The sequence below is a fragment of the Myripristis murdjan genome, chromosome 21, assembly GCF_902150065.1.
Source record: "Myripristis murdjan chromosome 21, fMyrMur1.1, whole genome shotgun sequence".
NCBI lineage: Eukaryota > Metazoa > Chordata > Actinopteri > Holocentriformes > Holocentridae > Myripristis > Myripristis murdjan.
In genome coordinates, this window is record NC_044000.1 from 19,718,082 (window position 1) to 19,740,721 (window position 22,640).

Genomic DNA, 22,640 nt, shown 5'->3' on the forward strand with positions numbered 1-22,640 from the left:
CCATGACTTCTGCCAGTGGAGATAACGCCATCGAAGGGTGGTTACTGGCCACCAGAGGGCGCTGCACATTTTTTACCAAGCGTTTTTTTTTTTTTTTAACACAATGGGGGCTGTGGATAACGGGAGCCTGCCCTCCTTACTATTGCGTTGCTGCAGCTGCACAGACGCATCTGTTGTCTGTGGCCGTCAGCTTGCAGAGTCGCCTCAGTCCGGCTCTCGACAGCCTCGGACAGTCTGTCCGCGCCGAGAACACAATGATCATCTGCCAAGCCAGGTAAGGAGGCCAGCATGATTAAACTAAAATACTGTCCCCCCCATCAATGCAACGCTGATAAAGGGTAAATTGTTTTGCTATTTCCATAGGGAGAATGTTGAACTCCCCGCTCCATTTCATGAATACAGGCAGTGTATCCCCCCTCTGCTCCTTTGTTGCTGGACTCTTGCGTCATTGCAGCTCTTATTTGATTGGGAATCCGCTGTCTTTTTCTTGTGTCGAGTTGCACGATTTTTAGTGAAACGTGAATAGCTGGTGTGCAATCAAGGCAAGGCATGGTGTTAACTAACTTGAGATCGTGTTGGTGGATGGCACAGGCAGATGATAGTGACATAGATGACCGTCGGGGACTGGATTAGGTGGCTTAGTAGCAGTGACAGACATGTTTTGATGTCCTCACGGCATTGAGGAGCCTCTTCCCTGGCATGTCATTTCATGTTTTTATCAAATGATACCAGCATTACATCACCATGCCTCAGATCATAACCAGATTATGAGGCAAGAGCAGCAAAAGTCTTCTCAGAGGGGGGGACCCGGGGACAAAACATTTTTATTAAACATATGTCAAACATAAAATCAGTTTGGGAATCTCTGTATTACCTAATAATGATTGCTTTATGATTTTACCCACATGTGCCTATGCCCAGCCTTGTTTCAATCTAAGCAAATGTTAGTTCTCTGCTGGTCCGTCCTATTTGTTGATGGCATTTATTTGTGTCACCGTCAGTGTCAAGGATGCTGACAACAACATGATGCCCTCATCACCATGGTGACAGCAGAGTGTGAAGTAATTCCCGATCATGGGAGACAGAAGGGGGTCACCATGTGCCGAAATCTGTCCAAATATGCCCCCATCTTCCTGCTCCTAGCCCTGTCTGGCCTCATCTTCCTTCTACGCAACATCCACACTCTAGAGGTGAGGAGAGAAGTGAGGGATGATGAGCTAAACTTCAGTGGATTTGCAGGATTTTTTAGTTTGGCAAGCGAATGGGTGTGAGTATCACTGCTTAAGTTTAAGATGCTTGTTGACCTACCTTTTAATTTTTGTTTTATCCTTTTTATTTGTTTTTATTTTATTTATTTATTTATTTTTAATCTTTTAATCATGATAATTTGATTTTGTCCATAGCCCCCAGCCCTAACTAAAGGGGAAATTTAAGGGAAAATTGGAGGTTGAGCCTGTAAACATTGGATGGTTTATTATCTCATAGTGTAGGATCGCAAAGATCTTTCTTTAACACTGGCAATAGTTTCTCCACCACTGCTGCTCTCCTCTCCTCCTCTTCAGAATTTGAACTGCCACACCGTGTCAACCCTCTACAACCTCCAGAGCCGGATAAATTCAGCCTTCACCCAGGAGGGAACACCACCCCTTTACCACAACCACACCTTCTGTGGCCGTCTGGGCCAGGAACCCTCTCCTGAAGATGCACTGGAGGAGCGTTACCTCTTGGACTCTATTGCCTGGCCCGAGCCTCCGCCCCACTCTGCACCAACACCCCTGCGCCAGACCAGTGACCCTGTGCACAGCCTGTTTGCAATCCTGCCCGGCAAAGAAGGGAGAGAGTGGCATGTTGGCGACCAATTGGAGGCCCTCATCCAAATGCACGACTTCCAGGGCCGTCCCAAGCGCTACGGGGGGGATTTTCTGGTAGCTCGGCTGCACTCCCCAGAGTTTGGAGCGGGAGTAGCGGGTCAGGTGCTGGACCACCGCAATGGATTTTACTCTGCCCTGTTCCCGCTCCTCTGGGTGGGATCTGCACGGGTGGAGATCACACTGGTGCACTCCAGTGAGGCTGTTTCTGTGCTGCGAAGGCTGAGGGAGGAACGGCCCGATCGGGTCTTTTTCAAGAGCCTGTTCCGCTCAGGCTTCCTGTCGGAGACCACTGTGTGTAACATGTGTCTACCTCCCAGCCAGCAGCCGCTGTGCAACTACACGGACCTGCACACAGGGGAGCCCTGGTACTGCTACAAGCCCAAGATGCTGAGCTGCGACACGAGGATCAACCACGCAAAAGGAGGCTACCAGAAGCACCTTATCACCAACAAAGAAGCGCTGCTCTTCCAGAGGTTTGTAACATCATAGTGGGAGGAAAATGCAACAGAAAATATGTTACCATTTCATTTCAACATTTAGGAATTTTATTTATTTTCTAATATTATTATTTTTTAATGTCAGTGGCGTAAACATCAAAGTTCCTATACACGCTTCGGGACCAGACAGAATAAATGTGCTGCCGAGGAAGAAAGGTAAATCACAAGCAGAGCAGTTCATGTATTTTGTGTGTAATATTACAGTCTCTACATGCTTTGCTCCGTAAATTCATTTCAGTCTTTGATGCTCCTTGCTCTGTTTCAGATCTGCCAGAGACAGAAAGCAGCAGTGCAAAGCCAGAGCCTAGTAAGCTGACGCCCTCTGGGTATTACTATGAAGGGTCATGGAGGCCATTAGGAGGTGTTATAATGCGCCAGTTCAATGAGTCGTCTGCTATCACTCAGTGTCTGAGAGGCAAAGTGATCAATATGTACGGAGACTCCACCATCAGACAGTGGTTTGAGTACCTTAATGCTTTTGTACCAGGTGAGCATTGCCTTCTGTCTTTGTCTTGTTTGGTTTTTTGTTCTCCACATACGGCTTTGCATTCCCAGTTGAGGTCCCACATGTTTATTCCACCTTTACAGAATTAAAAGAGTTCAACCTACATAGTCCCAAAAACGTGGGGCCCTTCATGGCAGTGGACAGTGTCCATAACATTCTCCTGAAGTACCGCTGCCATGGTCCGCCCATCCGCTTCTCCACGGTCACCTCCAACGAGTTACGGTACATATCAAATGAGCTGGACGGCCTGCCCGGGGGCCCAGACACCGTTGTGGCCCTCAGCATCTGGGCCCATTTCAGCACCTTCCCCGTGGAGGTGTACATCCGTCGGCTGCGTCACATTCGTCGGGCGCTGGTCCGGCTCCTCGACCGAGCGCCAGGAACCCTCGTTGTGATCCGCTCGGCCAACTTCCAGGCCCTGGACCAGGAGGTGAGCCTGTACAACAGTGACTGGTACTCGCAGCAGCTGGACGGCGTGCTCAGGGCCATGTTCAAGGGGCTGGACGTCCTGCTGGTGGATGCCTGGGAAATGACGCTGGCGCACCACCTCCCTCACGCCCTTCATCCGCCTCCAGCCATCGTCAAGAACATGATAGACATCCTCTTGTCCTATGTTTGCCCAGAAAAGAAGAAGAGCTAACAGAAATCTGAGGTTAGCGATAGTTCAGGGAGGCTGTAGAAGAGAGCACCTTGTTTTTGCTCATTTTCTTATTCCAAAAAAAAAAAAACATTTTTTGTTTTTTTGTTTTTGTTGTTCACCCATGCCACATACATTTTCACGCTTGTCTATACAAAAGTGACTTCGCAAAAAGTTAAGCTTTGAACACTGTTTACCTGCCTGCAACATGTCATTTGGATTTTCACAAGGCTTGCAGTATTATATTCCAACCCTGTAAATGCCAAAACTATTTGCACAGTGATGGTTATCATGCATCTGTTTTCCTTACCAAAGTGTGTGTGTGTGTGTGTGTGTGTGTGTGTCTACCAGGTATTACTAATGTTGTGGGGACATAAATCTGTTTACACAGTCATGTTGTGGGGGCAAAAGCAAGTTGTCTTAGTGAAAATCATTAATTTTAGGGTGAAGACTTGGTTTAAAGGTCAGCTAACTTTAGGGTTAGGTTAAGGTTAGGCGTTGGGGTTAGGATTAGGCAAGTAGGTGTTAGGGTTAAGGTTAGGGTAAGTCTCTGGGAATTGAACGCAAGTCAGTGTAATGTCCTCTGAAGTGATGGAAACACAACTGTGTGTGTGTGTGTGTGTGTGTGTGTGTGTGTGTGTGTGTGTGCAGTGAGATTTGTTTTACTTCCTCCTGAAAGATTAAGCTTGCTCCCATTTGGAGTTGGTATTCCTCAGGATTGCAGCTTTGGGCTTTATTTATATTTTTGGTTATTGTATTTATTTATTTTGCCAGAGGTACGCGCTCTGTCTGCCCTTTCAAAGGGCTTTTCTTACCCTATGCAGTGTTGGCAGTGTATATTAAGTCTATGGTACAGTATTGTTTTGCACTAAGCCATGTTACAACATGTTGACCACAGCTAAGGCTCTACTTGATGTTGTATGCAACTTGTCAACTTGCGTAAAGTGAAAATTTAGGCCTTGCCTTGTTTATGTTTTGAAAACAGCATAAACTACATTGTGGTTAAAATTCATCTGCACCTGCGTATGTATTTAGGGTTTTGCTTGTTAGCAGCATAACGTAAAATGGCATTTAACAAAAGTGTATACAGTATTTAAAAGCAAATTATGCACGTCACTATAAGTCTTAATAGCAGACAAAAGGCTGTAAACATCAAACTAACTTACAAATGTATGCATTTCTCGTTGTCTGTCTGTCCGAACAAAAACATCCAAAAATGTAACATGTTTCTGAAAAATGTGCACCTGCATCTTTTAGACCAGTGAAAACTATTTTAGCAGCAGTTGCCTAAATTCTTAAGGAATGTGTTCGGCGCTCCTGTGTCCTCAGACTCCATTTAAAGATCCAGTTGAGTTTCACATCACCAGACCATCGTCCATCATTTAGCTGGGAGAGAAGCCGGTCTACCGCTGCCTTGTTTACCTGGCAGATGGCTCTGTCTCACACCCAGAACCACCAGAAGCTTTCAGTAGACTCCTTTCAGTAAACTTTCAGTAGACTCCGTTCGCCTATTTGCTAAATCTTATAGATTTGCATCCTTATAGGTTTCACTGCTTGCAATGACAAGTGCTATATGTTTGGTTTTACAGACAACAGTTTTTGTATTACCCAAAAAAAAGCACCTTAAGTTTACAATTGCTTATGTTGATCAAGCAAACATTAAGCAAATAAAGATGAGCAGCATACAGTCTTATCAAATGAAGCCACGTGTATGTGTATGTGTATGTATATGTGTATGTGTGTGCGTGCATAAGCCAAATGCTTTCCAAGGCATAATCTGTGCATTTATTGCTAAAATGACCTTTTTATTGTTATTATTTTATTATTATTATTTTATTTAAAGGGTTAGGGTTAGGGTTAGGGTTAGGGTTGATCCTCCCCTGTGTTTTTGTTGTTTTTTTGGAGATTCGGTTTGTTGTTAATGGTCTTTTCAGTGGCACGTTTTCCATATGATGATGATTTTGATGAAATTGTCTTGACGACTGTTGAAGACATTGGAAATACTATATATATATATATATATATATATATATATATATATATGTGCTTCCTTTTTGTCTGTTTTGATCACAGCCAGGCTTATTGTACTACACACGAGGAACTCGCCGGTTACGATAAGAGGTCAAGTGCAGTTGCTAGTATGCTCTCCAGTATGTGCCATTGTTAAGTGTGTGTGTGCACATGCAAATGCCTGAGCACCAGTTACAGGCCCAAGCTACTGCCACATCAAAGTTCCAAGAACCAATAAAAAGATTAAAAAATCAAATCCAGTGATGTGATGTCATCTCACCCAAATAATTCAGAAAGCATTATTTATCACATGTAAGAGCATGCTGCAAAGCTGCACACACCCCACTGTTGTAGTCTTACAATATTTTTTTTTTATAATGTCAATCAATATGAACATTTTTATCAGCATTGAGCTTCAAATGCAGGGGATTTCAGAAACTGCCTTTTCAAACAGTGTCTGCATTTATTGCTAAATAGTAAAGGAAGTATTATGCAACCGCAAGGTGTTTGTATTTCTTTTGTTTGCATGTTTACTCTGATTGAAGGAGGGCTACAGGTCCTATGCATGTCATCATCATCGGCATGTCTTGAAATGTTCGGGACACACACAAAAAAGGTGTGGACGTGTATGAGCAGTTACTTTGTCCTGATTCTCATGGCTACACACTTTACACAGTTGTATCATTGTGTTGAACACCAGTGCGAATCCTCAAAAACAAGAGGAAAATACAGTGAAAGGACCTGCATCGAGATTTTCAGTTCAAATTAGGTTCTGTTTCTGTGTCGGCCTGCTACATATTTGGTGGATGGCTTTAGTAATTAGTAGTATCTGACTGGATTTCACTGATTTCTTGAGAGGACTCACACACTAAAACTGGTAATGTGTTCTCTCCCGGAATTAAAGTCTTTTCTAAAATCATAGTAAATGCCCAAGTGCTTCAACTTTTCCATGACTGGGTCAAAGGAAGCCTGAGGGTTTGAAGAACAATCCTTTGAATTCCCAGCACATCAGCTGATCAGTCACACACTGCACAGTGTTTATATTTAGTTGAAGGAACTTCTTTAACAACTTTCTACTAGAGGAATTGTCTTATATTATATTAAGTTTCCTGTTGGAACTGACAATACTGCTGAATAATGGAAAAACTCTAACATTAAATTAAGTTTTCCTCAAAATACACTGAACATGTCACAAAAGAACTTAATGGAATAAGTTATTGGATAATATATTAACCAGTGATTGTTACTTCATGAAGGGGCTAACCTATCTTTAACAGGCGATGTAATAATTACAGTTACATTACATTAGTCCATATTATTATGATGTCATTACGACCTGTTATTATTGCATCATCAGTTAAGAATGTTATATCCCTTATACAGTAATAATTCTTGGTCAACTGCATACTGTGATTTTATCAAATACACCTATTAAATTATTATATATAACTATATCATATAAAGAAATACTCTATTTAGAGACAGAGTTAACGAAATGTGTTTAGATGAAATAAAATAGTGACGTTATGATCCTGAAACACTAAAGAGAAGCTGACAAACGAAGGATAAGAGTTTAAGACACTTGAAGGATTTCCACCAGGCAGGAGGCAGGAAACGCCAGCTGTGTGCTGAAGGAATTAAAAAGATTTTGATTCGATTTCACTCCTCTGGGTTTTGTCAATTGAGTTCCTTAGCTGTCAGGAAGGGAGAGCTCGTTCATTTTGAGGGATTTTGAGCCTTAAAACAGCATGTGGGCAAAGAGTCCGAGAGCAAAGAGAAAGGAAACCAGAGGAAATGCAATAAAACAAGTGAGAGGGGGATGTCAGAAAGGCCAGATGCAGGCGTCTGGTCTTTGCTGGAATATCTGAAGAACTGATTTTTACTGATAGAGTGACTCCCTCTGCACATGGGGAGAGAGAGGATCATTTTATTATTATTATTATTATTATTATTATTATTATTATTATCATCATTATTTTGTTTTTTAACATGTCCCCTTGTAACAAGCCACTGCCAACTGGCAACCCACAGGCTGCATGTGCAGGGTGAAGTCTCCACTTACAGAATGACCATTTGATTAATTATAAGAGCCAGCATTGCATTTTAACACTACTCAGTATTTTGGTATTTTTTACTTTTGCTGATGTCTTAAAACATCTTGCAACCCCCTAAATTACCTGCCGACCCCCTGGAGCCTCCGGTCAAGGCCATGCATCACACATTATTTCATAGCAGAGTCAGCAGCAGCAGTGAACCTTCCCTGCTTTGTGATATTTCCCCCTTTGGTTGCAGGCTGCCTGTTCCCAAATGGTTTCACAGTAGGACACTAATATCCAACACACACCGCTGCTAATATAGGAACTCATCCACACCATCAAGGTGCAAAATATGAATATATTAAAGAAATCATCACATATATAATACACATTCAATAGCAACTTTATTAGGTCAACCTGTACAATCTAATGCAGTTCAGTGGAATTTTACCGTTTAATAAAGTTTATAACGTTCATGTTTTGTTTTTTGTTTTGTTTTGTTTTGTTTTGTTTTTTTGTTATAGGCATCAGAAAAGTAAACTTTATGGCAGGACAATTGTACTGGACTGTATTAGACTATGCAGATGTACCTAATAAAGTGACCACTGAGTGCATATACACATAAATAGAAAAAAAGAGTAAATTGCATGCTTTTTGTTAACAATATTTATTTCAAAAGTTTCATGTTCCCTTCTAAAACATAGCATTTCATCAAAAACCCCAAACAATACTCATCCACAGTGCATCAGCGCTTGCACAGCATCATGTTCTCCAGGAGAAAAACAAACAAACAAACAAAAAAGGTAAGATCCATTTATCTATGTCAATAACTTTGGCAAAAAAACACTTTAACAGGCAGAGCTTTGTACAAAACTAATCTAAAAAGAAAAACAACCCACGGTATAAAAAAAACGAATGGGGTCAAACAACAATCATGATGGTGACACTCAGTTGCCGGCGAAGCCTCCTCTGTACATGAACATTCAGCACCCAGATAGGGCAGGTCAGATCACGACCGTTTTCTTCTCAGACAGAGCTACCGATTCTTGCAGCATCAAAACAGGGAACCAGAGACAAACTCTACAAACGATACGAACCGAACGAACGAGGAGTGTTTTTTCAGTGCGTGTGCATGTTGTAGCCTACCTATGAGGGTTTTGACAGGTGCATTTACTTGGCCACCCATTAAACAAGGTTTTAGCAAGGCCTTAATCCAGATTATGGAACAGTGACATCCTGAGGTCACACGGAGAGAGGCACTATGAATGAGAGCTTGTGCGTTGTATCAAAATTAGATATGCATTTTTCTAGCTTTAAGATGAGTCTTTCCTTCCAGAGCTCTGTAGTCACTACTGTGGATTACCGAGGTTTTTTTTTTTTTTTTTTAAATTTAATTATTATCTATTTATTTATGTATTTTTTATCCTTTTCAACCCCCAAAACGAGATACTCAAAGTCATTTCTAATAGCGTACAGCACAACAACTGAGCTAGAAAACCCAGTGAGAGGAGTGTATTTTAGTTGAGTTACACGGGGATAAGGACATATTTAAAAAGCATCTGATATGTTGTTGTGCAAATGCAATAAATATATATATTTTTTTTTTAGTCAGGGACAGTGCACTGATAAAATGTGCAGCACTGACAGAGAAAACACATGAAACAACATTAACATGACAACACTGAGTAATGCGAAATGCCACTAGAGGCACTCAGTATCCTTAACATATGCTATTTGGTTGGCTGATCGTTGTGCATTTTAGTTACTACAACGACCATCGGGTGCACGGGGTCTCGGTGGATGTGAGGGCAGCAGTGACATGTTGGCATTTATTTAAAAAAAAATATCTACATAAAGGCATGAGTAATTGGTGAATGGGGGCAATGCAGAGGTTGTATTTGGTGCCGCAGGAGAGACAGAGAGACGGCGATGGCAGTGCTGGGGCGATCAGACGTCCTGGACGTGCATGGCTTCCTGGGGCCATTTGTACGTGTCCAAGGTGAAGGAGTCGTAGTCAGGACTGTAGACGTGGGACAGCACAAACGCCTCCTTGTCCTTGGGCTCGGGGTACACTGAAGCTATGTTGTGCTTGTACGCATAGTTGACGATCTGGCAGGGAAGGAAATAAAGTGGTCAAGATGTAAAGGAGGCAATGGGAAGAAGTGAGAACCATTTCACAGGCGAGGAGAGGGCGCACACTACGCAGCAAAATCACCCACCTTCACTGCAATCTTAAAGGACACCTCTCTTATGGTATTGAGAGGAGGATACAGTCTCCCCTCAGCCAAGTGCTCCTCTGTTACCATGTCAGCTATTGCCTGAGAGAGAGAGAGAGAGAGAGAGAGAGAGAGAGAGAGAGAGAGAGAGAGAGAGAGAGAGAGAGAGAGAGAGAGAGAGAGAGAGAGCACTGAGATTAGACTAAGCTGAAGCCCGACTTTAAATAGTGCAGCGTGCAAGTGTGTTTCAACATGTATTTCCCATAACACTACACACAGAGGGGAAAAAAATGCATCCTTGAAATTCCCCAATCAATACGCTCAAAACTGAAGCACCTAAAATTAAGAGCTTTAAGGTTTCCAAATCCTTTTTAAGATGCCGCCCTATAAAAACCTAAATAACTGACCGAGCTGCTGTCGATGCCTCACACAAGATCCAGACATTTCACCCAAGCATTCTTACTGCGTTTATTCTGCATATTTTCTTAACGTCCCATTTTATTTGTCATTATTTAATCTGTGTTTGCCCATTCTATTGTCTGCCTAATCGTCCTGGTATGGGAGCTCTCTCTCTGTGGGACCACAATCAACACTTCCATTTTATTTCCATTTTATTGTTTTAATCAGGTTTTCATGGGAGTTTTTCTTTGTCTTCAGCTGAGAGCCTGAAGTCGGGGTGACGTTTCCATTAATTGTTTTGTAAGACAGGTGTTGTGAGGCTGTTTGAAAGTGTAGCTGGAGCTGTGCAAATAAGCTGACATGATTTGTCAATTATTTTGTAGCATTAGGTGTCATTTTTTTCCTTAAAGTGAGTTATTTTGAAATTACCCTCTGCATATGCATGCCTGCACTGCATCACTACATTTCAGCGTCTACAAGTATCACAGAGTCAAATTTAATGCTTTTGAAGATATTAATGCTTTTTAAGATGGATAAGATATTGCTTTTAAGATAAATTTTTATCAAAATTTAAGTCATTTTTGGAAAAATCATCTTTTTCTTATTCAGATGAGAATTGTAGGCAAGTAGGTAAGCATAAACTGGGGTAATCTCAAATAGTCATTTTCCCAATAGGCTAAGTGTGGCACGTCAATATAAAGAAAGCCTTAAGGTCAGTGGCAGGTTTTTGTGACATTAGGAATGTTGAATTTCATGCAGAAGAGATCAACCATTTTTGACAAAAAGGAATTAAAAGATGTATAAATGAAATTAGACAACATTTTAATGAGGCCTAATATTTAGTAAATTGAATTTAAGACGTTTTAAAAGGACCTGCAGACACCCTATATTCATACTGTAAATGTCATGATTGTTTTCTGAGTTTTCCATTAAAACTAAAATATGCTAAATGAAGAATCACCTCTGCAGTGGTAAGGAAGATGTCGTCAGATATGTGGCGAACCCCACACGCGATGACACCCAAAGCCACCCCAGGAAACACGTAGGCGTTGTTGCCCTGCCCTGGGTAGAAGGTGCGCCCATCAGCCAGGGTCACCTTGTTGAAGGGGCTTCCACTGGCAAAGATGCCCCGGCCCTGATGAGAGAGAGGGGAGAGATACAAGATAAGCAAACAAACAAAGAAACAAAAATAAAGTCAGAGACACAAAGAGTTAAACTGAGGTCTTAAACGTTGAGGAACAACCTGTGCTGGATGGCAGCATGGCATGACATTATAATAGGTGTGTAACATAATTAGAGCTGTGTTATCTGCCCTGTGCCACGGTGCAGCGAGGCTGGGCGTTACCTCTGTGAGCGTGTAGCACTGCTCGGCCGTGCACTCTGCCTTGCTGGTGGGGTTACTGAGGGCAAAGATGATTGGCCTGTCATTGAAGGACGCCATGTCTTTGATAATCTTCTCAGTGAAAGCTCCTGCTACAGCAGCCACTCCTTCAAATAGGACACAGAGAGTCCATCAGAGCAGACTGAGCTTTCCATTAACACAGACTTGAAAACAAAGTGAGCAGTACATCCTCTGGTCATTTGACAAGTGTTTCCAAATGTACTCCGGAGGAACTGCAAAGTCATGAATCATTCAGATGAATATGGGTCAATTATAAACCAAGCTGAATCACTGCACTGTGACCAGCCACACTGGTTAAAATTACAATACCACAGTTGTTTTGTAACCTGGCTACCCCTGGATCAGTGTTACTTTCTGCCCCAAGAGTAATGTTTACTCACAGTGAGACAGTTTTGATCAAAAAGCAGATAACATCTGCATGATCACCGTACATGCACTTCATGATTGCATATATTTTTAGACACTATAGATGTTTCCAACTAGGATCTTAATCAATTAGAAATGCAACAGATGACGCAAACAAAGTGAATTAGTTGATTCTGGGTGTTTATATTAATTAGTACACTCATCATTACGGAAAAGTTGAGGGGTGAAATTTCACCTTCTTCAAGTTTCTCTGCTGTTCCACAACTGCTTGCAGGTTACCATAAATGGATGAAAGAAAGAACAATGAACGTTATCAAGAGGCCTGATAAACACCCCCGTAAACAACACCGTTCTTCAAGAGATGTTTCAAGATTTTCAGTGTCACAAGTGGTTGAGGAAAGCGCCTTGATGCTTATGTGTTTTATGCGCCTGCAGTGACTTTGCAGGATGAGAACAGACAGAGCTGGGAGTTAAACTCACCTATGATGGCGGAGGGTTTGAGGGTGTGCACCACCTCCTCCAGGGTCTTCAGGTGCGGGTGGTCATGAGCAAACTCCTCCTTCTCGTGGTTCAGATGGCCTCGTCCCTGTGTCGGGTAAAATGCCGTTTTTTCCAAATCTTTATCTGACACAGTTGGGTGGCCTACATAAACTGAGCTCAGGGGGACATGTGAGAAGAGCGAGTGACAGTCAGAGCGACAGAGAGAATAAAGGATAAAGAGGCTGACAGAGAAAGAGATGAAAAGCCACAGAGAGACATTACCTTCACAATGAGACCTTTAGAGTCGACCATCCAGATCCTCTTAGCAGCTTCTTCTCTCGTTATGCCCTCTTTGGCCATGGCCATCATCAGCAGGTGGGCGATACCCAGAGCGGCCTGGCAGAGCAAAAGGACAATTAAAATTCCTGCATTATAATCTCCTACTTGAGTCTCATTTCATGAGCTTTCAGTCTGACATCCCGCTTGGACACACAGGCTTATCTGACTGGCATTAGTGGCAGTGAGCAAAGTTATTTTCATTGCGTGACAGAACAAAACTCCAAGTGAGCAAAAATTTGTGCTCTCACCTCTCCTGCCCCCTGGAACACAAACGTGTGGTCCAGCAGTTTGTTCTTGGTGATCTTCAAAGCAGCTAAGATGCCGGCGACAGCGACTGATGCAGTGCCTGAGACGAGAAAAAAGCAGCAGTAGTAAATGTGCTGATTCATCCACTGAGGAAAATGGAAATCAAAGAGGAATTACACAGGGCAGACAAGGGGCAAATCTCAGTGAGGCGCATTATGAAAATACATACTGTTAACATGATGAATTTAGACTTTTAAACATGGTAACTGTGTTTTTCTATGTCTTAACATTTCTCTATAATTGCAGTAAGGTAAGGCAGGTTATAGAATTACAAAAAATATTAATCTTAAAATTTCAATATCAACACCATAATACTGTAAGGGTTCATTTTCTATGTCAAAGGTGAAATTCCCTGAGTTTTCAAATATTAAATTGTCATAATCTATGTAAATGTAACATGATTTTTTTTTCTGACTTAAATTTTTTAACACATTTCAGATTCATAAGTCTTCTATTTCAGTTTATTGTTCTGTTTTATTTTGCACAATATTGAATAATTGAAAGTGAACACAAGGTGATATTCCATGACTTTCCAGAATTTCCACGACCCGCAGGAACCCTGCACCACTTAACATCCTAACAACAAAAACTGAATGTATTACGCCTTAAAAGCAGATCAATCCCACAGGATGTGCAGCTTTATTCGTGTTTAAATGTCATTATATTATTTCACTACATCTGTCAGGCAGATAAGGAGTGCAGCCACACTTGTACATAAAGGGAGAAACAATAATAGGGAATGGAAAATGATGCTTACTTTGGTAGATTTTTAACGTGACTGGCTGTTTTATTCTTAATCTTGCATATAAACTGCCTTCAGCGTACCTGTCTTGGCCATGTGCCAAAACACGTTATTTTTATTAATATCTTGGCCTTTCATCCTTGTAGGTGAAGTTGTACATCTGTTAGGTGCACAATCAATTGGGCTTTTGTGTGCCTGTGTGCGTGTGTGTGTGCCAGCAGCATTCAAACCTGACTTTGTTCTAGCCAAAAAAAAAACCAAAAACTACTGAGCAATGTGAAACCCCATCTGATAGCAGGATAAGTTACAGTTACAACAAAAGAGGCGAGGCCTGCGAGCCCGGACTCCCGTAGCTGCAGACTTCAGGACAGAGGAGGCCGCCGGTGTTACCTTGGATGTCGTCGTTGAAGGTGCAGTAACGGTTCCTGTACTTGTTGAGAATGCGGAAAGCGTTGCTGTTGGCAAAGTCCTCAAACTGAATCAGGCAGTTCATCCCGTACCTGTGAAGAGCCAGAGCGACCGTTCAGCAAGCACAAATCACACACATCGTCTTGATCGCTCGGGTCATGTTTCCACTCACTTGTCAGTCACCGCCTGCATGAACTCATCGATGAGGTCGTCGTACTCCTTTCCTCTGACTCTCTTGTGCTTCAGTCCGATGTACAGGGGGTCGTCCCGCAGTGCCTGGCCACAAAAAAAAAAACAAAAAAAAAAACAACCTTGGTGCTGCTCCTCGGATGACTCTTTGCTGTTCTGCTATTCTTTGTCATGGTGTTTTTAATTTGATGATCCCTGTCAGTTTTGTCAATCCATACATCACGGCTGTCACATATCTGTTACCCTTCTGCAATACGACACTACTCTGATACTGAATCTGCAGAGTGACAACAGATAAGGAGCAGCTTGGCAGCACTGTAAGCCCAATTACGAGCTTTCCATGTCTCTGACCTACCTGGTTGTCAGTGCCCACGTCCAGCAGCACAGGGAGGCACTGCTGGGGCGGCACCCCGCCACAGGCCGTGTACAGGGCCAGCTTCCCCACAGGGATGCCCATACCGTAGCTGCCCAGGTCGCCCAGACCCAGGATACGCTCCCCGTCGGTCACCACGATGGCCTGGAGCGAGACAAACACAAATAATGAGTGATAATGGAAATAATCAGGTTCTCAGACAGAAATGGTTCTGTGCAGGGCTGCATGATATGGTAAAAAAAAAATAAAAATCATATGGTGATTAGTTTGGCATTGGTAATTGTGTTATTTGCGATTTTAGAGGAGTGATCATTTTTGCATCATATTTTTCATTTCATAACATGAAAAAAAATGAGAAAAAGCGAATGATGTTTTTGCTTTTTTGTGTTTTTTTGTTGTTTTTTTTTTAACATCTGGGGAATTTGATTTGAAGACCAGGGCGTCTCTGTACCTACACATTATTCATTTTTAAGGATATACTTTCACATTTAACCTTTATCACAATGTTACAGCTGCTGCTATTTGGATATTGTACTGTCTGTGTGTGTGTGTGTGTGTGTGTGTGTGTGTGTGTGTGTGTGTTGAAGGGGGTACCTTTATGTTTTCTTCAGGCCAGGAGTTCAGCATGGTGGCGATGTGGCCCTTATCATGGATGGTGATAAACAGTCCTCTGTGAACAATTGCATTGCTAAGTTACAGCATCATGGATATTCCCGGTGCTATAAAGGGGTTTTCATTAAAGTGATCTCTAAACGACTTTATGTTATTATACCAGACTGCAGCCTGGATATTGCTGGGCACTTATGTAAATATTTTTTTTAATCCAATGTCATATTTCACAAAGTAAATTGTGAACCTGTGAGTGATGTGAATGCTACAAACAGAGTCACTGGGAGAACAGCGTAGTAATTAAACAAAAAGCGGGGTGTAAATTAAATTGTACGTGTATATGAGGGATGTGTTTGTCTCACCGCGGTCTCCTGAAGGCCAGGCCGTACTGCTGGCAGGCCAGGCCGACAGTGGGAGTGTACACGATGGGCATGAACTCCTCCACGTCAGACGTCAGCAGACGGTAGAACAACTTCTCGTTCCTGTCCTGCAGAGTCATCAGCAGGATGTACCTGTATCATAAAAATAATAAAAAAAACATTTTGAGGGATATTATTGTTTTTTAATAGCTGCAGTCTATCTTCACAGCTACTATTAGCACTATTTACAACGTCTCTGATTATCCGAGCAAACTCAAAAAAAATATATATGTTTTTCCAGTTGTTTGTTCTGCCACTGCTGTACTTCTGTTATTGTGTTTTATTCTGATAAAGGAGGAGAAAGTACTTTTCATTTTAAAACATTTGCAAAAGGAATATCTATATTATTTTGGTTTGATTTTGTTATTTTCACATTCAAATCAAGCTTATTACAATAGGACAATATACTTATAGATTTTCCTAAGTAAAATATTCTTGCTTCTAAAAGTGAAACCACTCAGGATGTGATATCCATTCAGTGGAGTTCAGTTCTGGTGACACACAACAAGTCTTTGTTTCCCTTTTATGGGAGTTTTTGTCTGTAATGAAAAAGGGGGAAAAAGCCCCAAAGGATGTATTTTATGATGAAGTGTTGCATTTACTTTTTTGGTGTACCCCTTTTATCCAGAACCTGCCTTGTCTACTTCTATTTCAGTCGGTGATTTCCCCCATTTCCCAGCATCTGAACTTTGAACAGCCACTGGAGAACTTTCCTGTGCTCATTCAGTGTTTGAATACAGTTACAGAGACAGCACAGCAACAGCAATCATGAAAGTGCTAATCATAAAGACAATAAGGATGATAGCACCATCAATAAAACATTAAAACAGTAAAACAAATGGCGCGGGAAGGTAAGATACACGGATCGCAGGAAGGTGAGTCAATAAAAGTGTGTTTCAAGAAGAGACTTAAATGAAGAGATAGACTGATCCATCCTAATCTGCTCTGCTGCTTGTTCCTGAGATTGTGGGCCCTGATGGCAAATGCTCAGTCACTTTTGACAGTGTTAAAGAACTTTACTCTGGATTTTACCTTTAAACATACAAAAACGACTGCATAAACTCTGGACATGACAGCAATGCTTTATAAAAAGCAGAAAAAAAGGAAACAAAACACCCAACTGCCTGCTGACATCAGGTTTTGACACACGAAAGAGGATTTAACAAAACAAGTCCTGGGACAACTCTAATCAATTTCACACGGTTGAGTCTATTCATCCTGATGAACTCACATAAGGTCTGCAGGTACAGCATGATGTCCATGCACCGCCCCACGGTTTGTAATTAAGGCTTTATTGGGAAAAATGTAAGTGTGTGCTCACTTGTCCAAGGGGTTGGTGCGCGTTTCATAGCTCTTCATGACACGCAGCACCTGGACGTCCTGGGACAGAAAGCAGGGGGGCAGCAGGCCGTGGATGCCCAGCTCTAGGCGCTCCTCCAAAGTGAACGCCATTCCCTGCAAGGAGGAGGACGGACGATTATGTAACAACACACTCCCTGGAAAGTATTAGCTCGAGCAGGCGACAGTGCAAAAACCTGATGAATGAGAATTCCACAATGCCGACCGCAGTGACTCATCTGTTAGTCATGAGGTTAGTTCTGACTCACGCGCCCATCCAAACACTCTGGGCCTCTCAGTCTTTCATCTTGACTTTTATTTTTTTGTATCGAGCCAATGGAACGAGAAAATACCGTGAGACCACACTGAAGGCAGTGGATATATTTTGCAGCAAACAATGTGAAGCCATGGCAGTTAATTTGCTTGGTACAACTCGGCCTTCTAGTTATGGTTAGGGCTGCTGCACTCCAATCTGGGTGCTGGAAGCCTTCCCAAAGGGTGACTGAAGGAGAGTGTGAGCTTTAATCTATTTATTCTGTCCAATAGTACGGGGGCCTGGATTCCCTCCCCTGTCCACTCCACTTCCCTTCCCTTCCCTTTCCTTTCCTTTCCTCCACTCTGCATCTTCTCTCTCTCTATTTTCTCTTCATTCATGCACACCAGCAAATACATGACCTACATAGGGAATAAACTTAGTCCGACAGGGTCAGTGGGGGTCTACTGGGGGTCTAATGTAGTGCCTCAATGAACCACAGTCACTGCAAATTACGTGTGTGGCTGCATCAATGGAGTCCGGTTTTGTTTGTGAAATACGATAGCGCCTTTGACTTGTAGTGACCAAAAGTAACCGAGCTCTTAAATCACAGTGTCAGTTTTGTACATAGCTGTTGTTCCACAAGCCTCTTGCTCATTTAGTCTGATGCCTAAATACCTGGCAGACAGGCACCACACAGCCACATATAGCAGCATGCAGTTATACCGTATAACCTCAACGGCCAAGTTTTGCTGGAGGTCATTAAAAGGAGAGAGGCTGATACAACGGCAGCTGAAACGCCCAATCAGATTAAAACAATATTCAAAAATTGGTATAGCACTGTTTTCTTTTTTTCGGTCGCTGCAGTGAGGACTTTCAGTTGATTTTAATGCATTTTAAATGTCTTATTCTGCTTTTATCTGAATGTATTCTAATCCCTGTGCTTTATTCTGGTTATGTAGCACTTTGAACTTCATTTCTATGATAATGTGCTGCATAGATAAAATTGCCTTGCCTTTCCTATAAGATAAGAGAGAGAGAGAGAGGAGAGAGTGGAGAAAGAGAGAGAGTCACAGATTAACAGAGTTAAACTAAACCTGTCAGAGCGAGCAGTTAAACAGGCACTAAAGTAAACACATTAAAGAGGGACGCCTGGCCAGCACCTGTAATTAACTGAGCCTGCACGCTGTCTCTTAGCAGGATACAGACGGACAAGATGAAGCAAAACGTGGGCGAGAGAGTGGTGAGAACACATCAGATTAAATCAACCTTTTTGATGACACACAATGAGACACAACAATGTTTCCTATCCCACTGAGACCCCCTGCGCACCCCCTCAAGAAACAAAAGGCTTTGTTTATGTTATTCACCTAATTTATGTGCACTCATTTCATTTCAGCTCAGTGTGAGAGTCTCTACTGTGGTTTTTCATCATTTATGGCCGCGCCACTTTCTCCCACCCCCTTGCTCTATGTGTTTCACCGAGGGCAGGGCTTAGCCACTCACACGGAGCCGAGGAAAGACAGGTGAAGAACAGATAACGTTACTCCAGCTGATGACAACTTGTTATGTTTCTTTAAGCCCAATAAAACCTTTGCAACAAGAGTAACTTATTAATGGAATCCGTCTAAAACCAAAGATGGCCGTCGACTCCAAATGTCTGAAATTCAGGCCAAAATTTCTGTCCAACTTGTAAAATATGATTCCTTTAACTGTTTAATCGTTCAGGTCCAAATGTTCTGTAATATTGAAATTCATTGGGTTAGCTAAAGCAGTCAACCTGGGGGAAACACTGCACAACAATCCAAGCCAAACTTAATCATGTATTACAAAATTTCATACGGAATGTAATAAGGCTACACATAATGAGACAGTAAAATATAAAGGGCCAATCAGCCACTGAGTATACTGGATTAACTCTGATGAGCGGAAATGTGGTAATAAGCTACAGTTGTTAGTTGTAGGCCTGTGCACGGAAGGTCGTCTGTTTGAATCCCTGGACCGGCTGGGAAATTGCGGGTCAAAGTGAATAATAAACACTCCTGCTGGCTGTGGCCGTGCAGCTCCAGGTGTGAACATGTCAAAGTGACCTTGTTAATACTTGGTTTTAACATCCGTCTCTGGCAATCCGTTCCCAAGTGGACCGGGTAGAGGACGTTAATACAAAGTGTAAACAGAGCCAGTATGTGTAAATGTGAAGCAGGGTCTGCTGGGAAAGAGCAAGTGTGGTCACTCCACATTGCCTGGATAATAACTTTAAAAATGTATAATAAGTTTTAAAACTGTTGGGACACTGGTCTTTCTGCCTATTTCATAAAAAACACCAAAGCAAGCACTGCTCTAACGTGTGCTGTGGCTGTGAAACACTATTTCAGCATGCACACTCTGGGCTGCAACAATCAAAACTGTAATGAAACTCACTTTAAGGGGTTTTTAAGTTCCTCCCAGTGCTGCTAAAACAGCCCTTTTTTTCATCTAAGCAACTCATTTCCTGACCATTGGCTTCACTTTGACTGCCCTGTGAAAACCCTGGCTCTGGGTTCCCAGCTGCTGACCAAGCATCGCTGAGGGAAGGAACTGCAAACAACCTCATATTGGCCTGAATGAAACTGTCACTTACAACTTGATCAGTATCTGTTCTATTGTCCCCATATGGAGCTGAGACTGCAGAAAAACAGAGTTTCCATAAACTTTTCTTATATAATGAAGGAAAGTCAGGGAAACCTATTTACTTGATTTGTACAGCTCTGACTGCAGAAAAGCCTCTGGTGAGTCACTTGCTGAATGTTTGTTTTAGACCACTACTCGAGCCAACAGTGCAGCTATGCAGCTGTGTATTCTCACCATTTATTCTCTCAATTTAAGACTTCGGAAAAGACTTCTTGTATCACATCCTTGCACTGCAGAAGCTGTGGTACGTTACTGTATTGGGCAGTGGTTTTGTAGTGGTTTGTAGTTTGTGTGTGCTAAAGGGGCAATTAACCACAAGACTATTTTAAGAAGGAGTGGGCAGTCCATTCACCTTCTGAATATGTGTTATTTGTTCAGGCAGATGGAAAGCAGGCAAACACGTAGATCTGACAAATAAGACAGAGGAAAAGGCCTTCAGCACTCCACTATCTCACTACAACAGCAGTTTTGGCATTCCCGTGCTACTTGTGGGCTCACAACATATGTATATGGTTTCCTCTGTGTACTAAATGTCCAGCCACCATGTATGTGGGACATTAAGTTGTCATACTGGCATACGTCTGTGTATGTGTATACATGTTGTTGTAACACAAGAACACATAACACAAACTTCATAGCTCCCTCCATAGTGTGGATAATCTGAACCTTGCTGTATAACTTTGTAAATTAATGAAGAAAAACTTTTTTCTTTCACCACTACAGAATTTCATATTAACACCAATTATGTTTTATGTTCAGACTACTCCCTAACAAATGAATCATACCCTTAATTATCACCCATAATTGCAACTGGTTCAATATATCACGGTGATTATGACAGAACATTAAGCCACTCAAGTGCTTTTTATGTGGTAACAGGATGCTAATATGGAGAATACCAGATATTTGACTGTGTGTACTTGCGGTGTATTGCAAATAGACCTGAGGCACCACATTGCACATATGGTGTGTGTGTGGATAGGGTTAATGATGGCAGACTATATGAACCACCATCACTGTGACAGCCAAGTACCACAGGATCATAAACATCTCAAGAAGCACAGGAAAACAAACCAAACGCTGAAAATGAATTGTATAAAAAAGCAATATGCAGAAGTTCTCTCCAATATGATACCAATTTAAAAAAAAACAAAACAAAACAAAACAAAAAAAAAAAAAAAACCACCAATCCTCCATAAAGACTGCTTACATGACAGATGAGGACATCTGGGTTAGTGCTAAAGTTAGTAGAGAGTCATCTTAAGACATCTGCTGAAATGATAATTCATTTGAGGACAAAATCATTTCTGTTTGGGGGTGAAACCCTCCATCTGCGATCTGAGTGAGCCAACCTTGTTCAGGTGGGGGTTTCTGGTGATGTCGTAGCCTCGTTTCTTCGTGCTGACGCTGCCTTTGCGGCTGGTTCCGGAGCAGACCCGGACGGCCTGAAAAGAGGCCCTGTCTGCCGGCTGGAGCCCGACGGGGACAGCCGGGGAGCCCGCAAAGACCCTCAGGGCCCCGGCCGACGTGCGTCTGCATAGAGACAGCACCGTTTTTCCAGGAAGGGAGTTCATGCTGCCTGCAGGGAACAAGGGGGCACAACACACGAGTCGGTCATATGCTGGTGGTGCTGCTAGTCACCTTCCAGGTTTAAAAAAAAAAACACACACTCACTCACACACACGGGCGACCTACAAACGCCTCACATACCACAGCTTCAGCAAGTCTGGACTGAAGTAAACAACTTGCTCAAATTAAGGTTAGCCACGCCAAAGCTGAGTCATTTATGATGAACAGGGAGTGCTGGGATCATAATAATATATTTGAGATATGAATAAATGCATGCACACGCTAGAAAATGGTTGAAGAGAGTGTAAATTCCAGGCTGGTGTGCAGGTGCATTTGTAAATCTCGGTGTGTGTGTGTGTGTGTGTGTGTGTGTGTGTCTGTGTGTGTGTGTGTCTGTGTGTGCTGCAGCAGAGCTAACCGCTGTTAGCTAGCTGTAGCTCTTTGATAAGTAGTCTTTTTCTGCACGGAGCGATGAATGTGCGCAGCTGCTAGCTAGCTGGAGGCCAGATTTCAGCAGCTGGCCTTACCTGAAAACAAAGCGAGGCTGCCGTTGTGTCGCTAGCTCCGGTGTGCTCGGCCCTCTCCTCAGCTGTGTTGTTATCGGTGGATGTTAGACGGATCAGGCTCATCCAGCTGATCCAGGATCCTTTGACATTGACAGTTTCACTTCCCAGTCAGTGTGCCGCTCTTAAAGACTGCCTCTTTCTCCGGACCGTCCAATCACATGGAGGGAAACAGGAGTATCCAGCCTCCCGCGCGCCTTATTATTATTTTTTTTTAAAACCCCCACCCTCATTCCGTCAAGACCCGCCTTCCTCTGCCTCTGATTGGCTAGCGCTCGTTACCTCCGTTGGAGTTAGCCAATCAGAGGTAGGTAAGAAATGCTACTCCATCTCTCACTTTAGCAGATGCTGCAGCGCCGGCTTTTCCCGTTTGTGAATTTCTACACTGAAAATGTGAAATCATGATTCTCATCGGATGCGTTTGCATTATCGACAAGCCTTTT

The 22,640-nt window shown here is 42.5% G+C and overlaps 2 protein-coding genes across 2 annotated transcripts; one reads left to right on the forward strand and one right to left on the reverse strand.

Annotated features, from left to right (window-relative positions):
- The first annotated feature begins 96 nt into the window (after positions 1 to 96).
- Positions 97 to 5,119, forward strand: nxpe3 (neurexophilin and PC-esterase domain family, member 3). Its single transcript, XM_030081531.1, has 6 exons — positions 97 to 274; positions 1,002 to 1,190; positions 1,563 to 2,344; positions 2,454 to 2,524; positions 2,634 to 2,855; positions 2,957 to 5,119. The coding sequence occupies exons 2-6, from the start codon at positions 1,041 to 1,043 to the stop codon at positions 3,511 to 3,513; spliced, it is 1,782 nt and encodes a 593-aa protein (XP_029937391.1). The 5' UTR covers positions 97 to 274; positions 1,002 to 1,040; the 3' UTR covers positions 3,514 to 5,119.
- A 3,747-nt stretch (positions 5,120 to 8,866) lies between these two features.
- On the reverse strand, positions 8,867 to 22,318 carry me3 (malic enzyme 3, NADP(+)-dependent, mitochondrial). The gene is made up of 15 exons (XM_030081107.1): positions 22,162 to 22,318; positions 21,418 to 21,644; positions 17,126 to 17,259; positions 15,748 to 15,897; positions 15,371 to 15,446; positions 14,759 to 14,920; positions 14,387 to 14,490; positions 14,197 to 14,306; positions 13,007 to 13,104; positions 12,702 to 12,815; positions 12,420 to 12,525; positions 11,517 to 11,659; positions 11,133 to 11,306; positions 9,776 to 9,874; positions 8,867 to 9,665 (listed from the first exon to the last, which is right to left on the reverse strand). Exons 2-15 carry the CDS (start codon positions 21,637 to 21,639, stop codon positions 9,504 to 9,506), a joined length of 1,854 nt encoding a protein of 617 aa, XP_029936967.1. The 5' UTR covers positions 21,640 to 21,644; positions 22,162 to 22,318; the 3' UTR covers positions 8,867 to 9,503.
- Between the last annotated feature and the right edge of the window lie 322 nt (positions 22,319 to 22,640).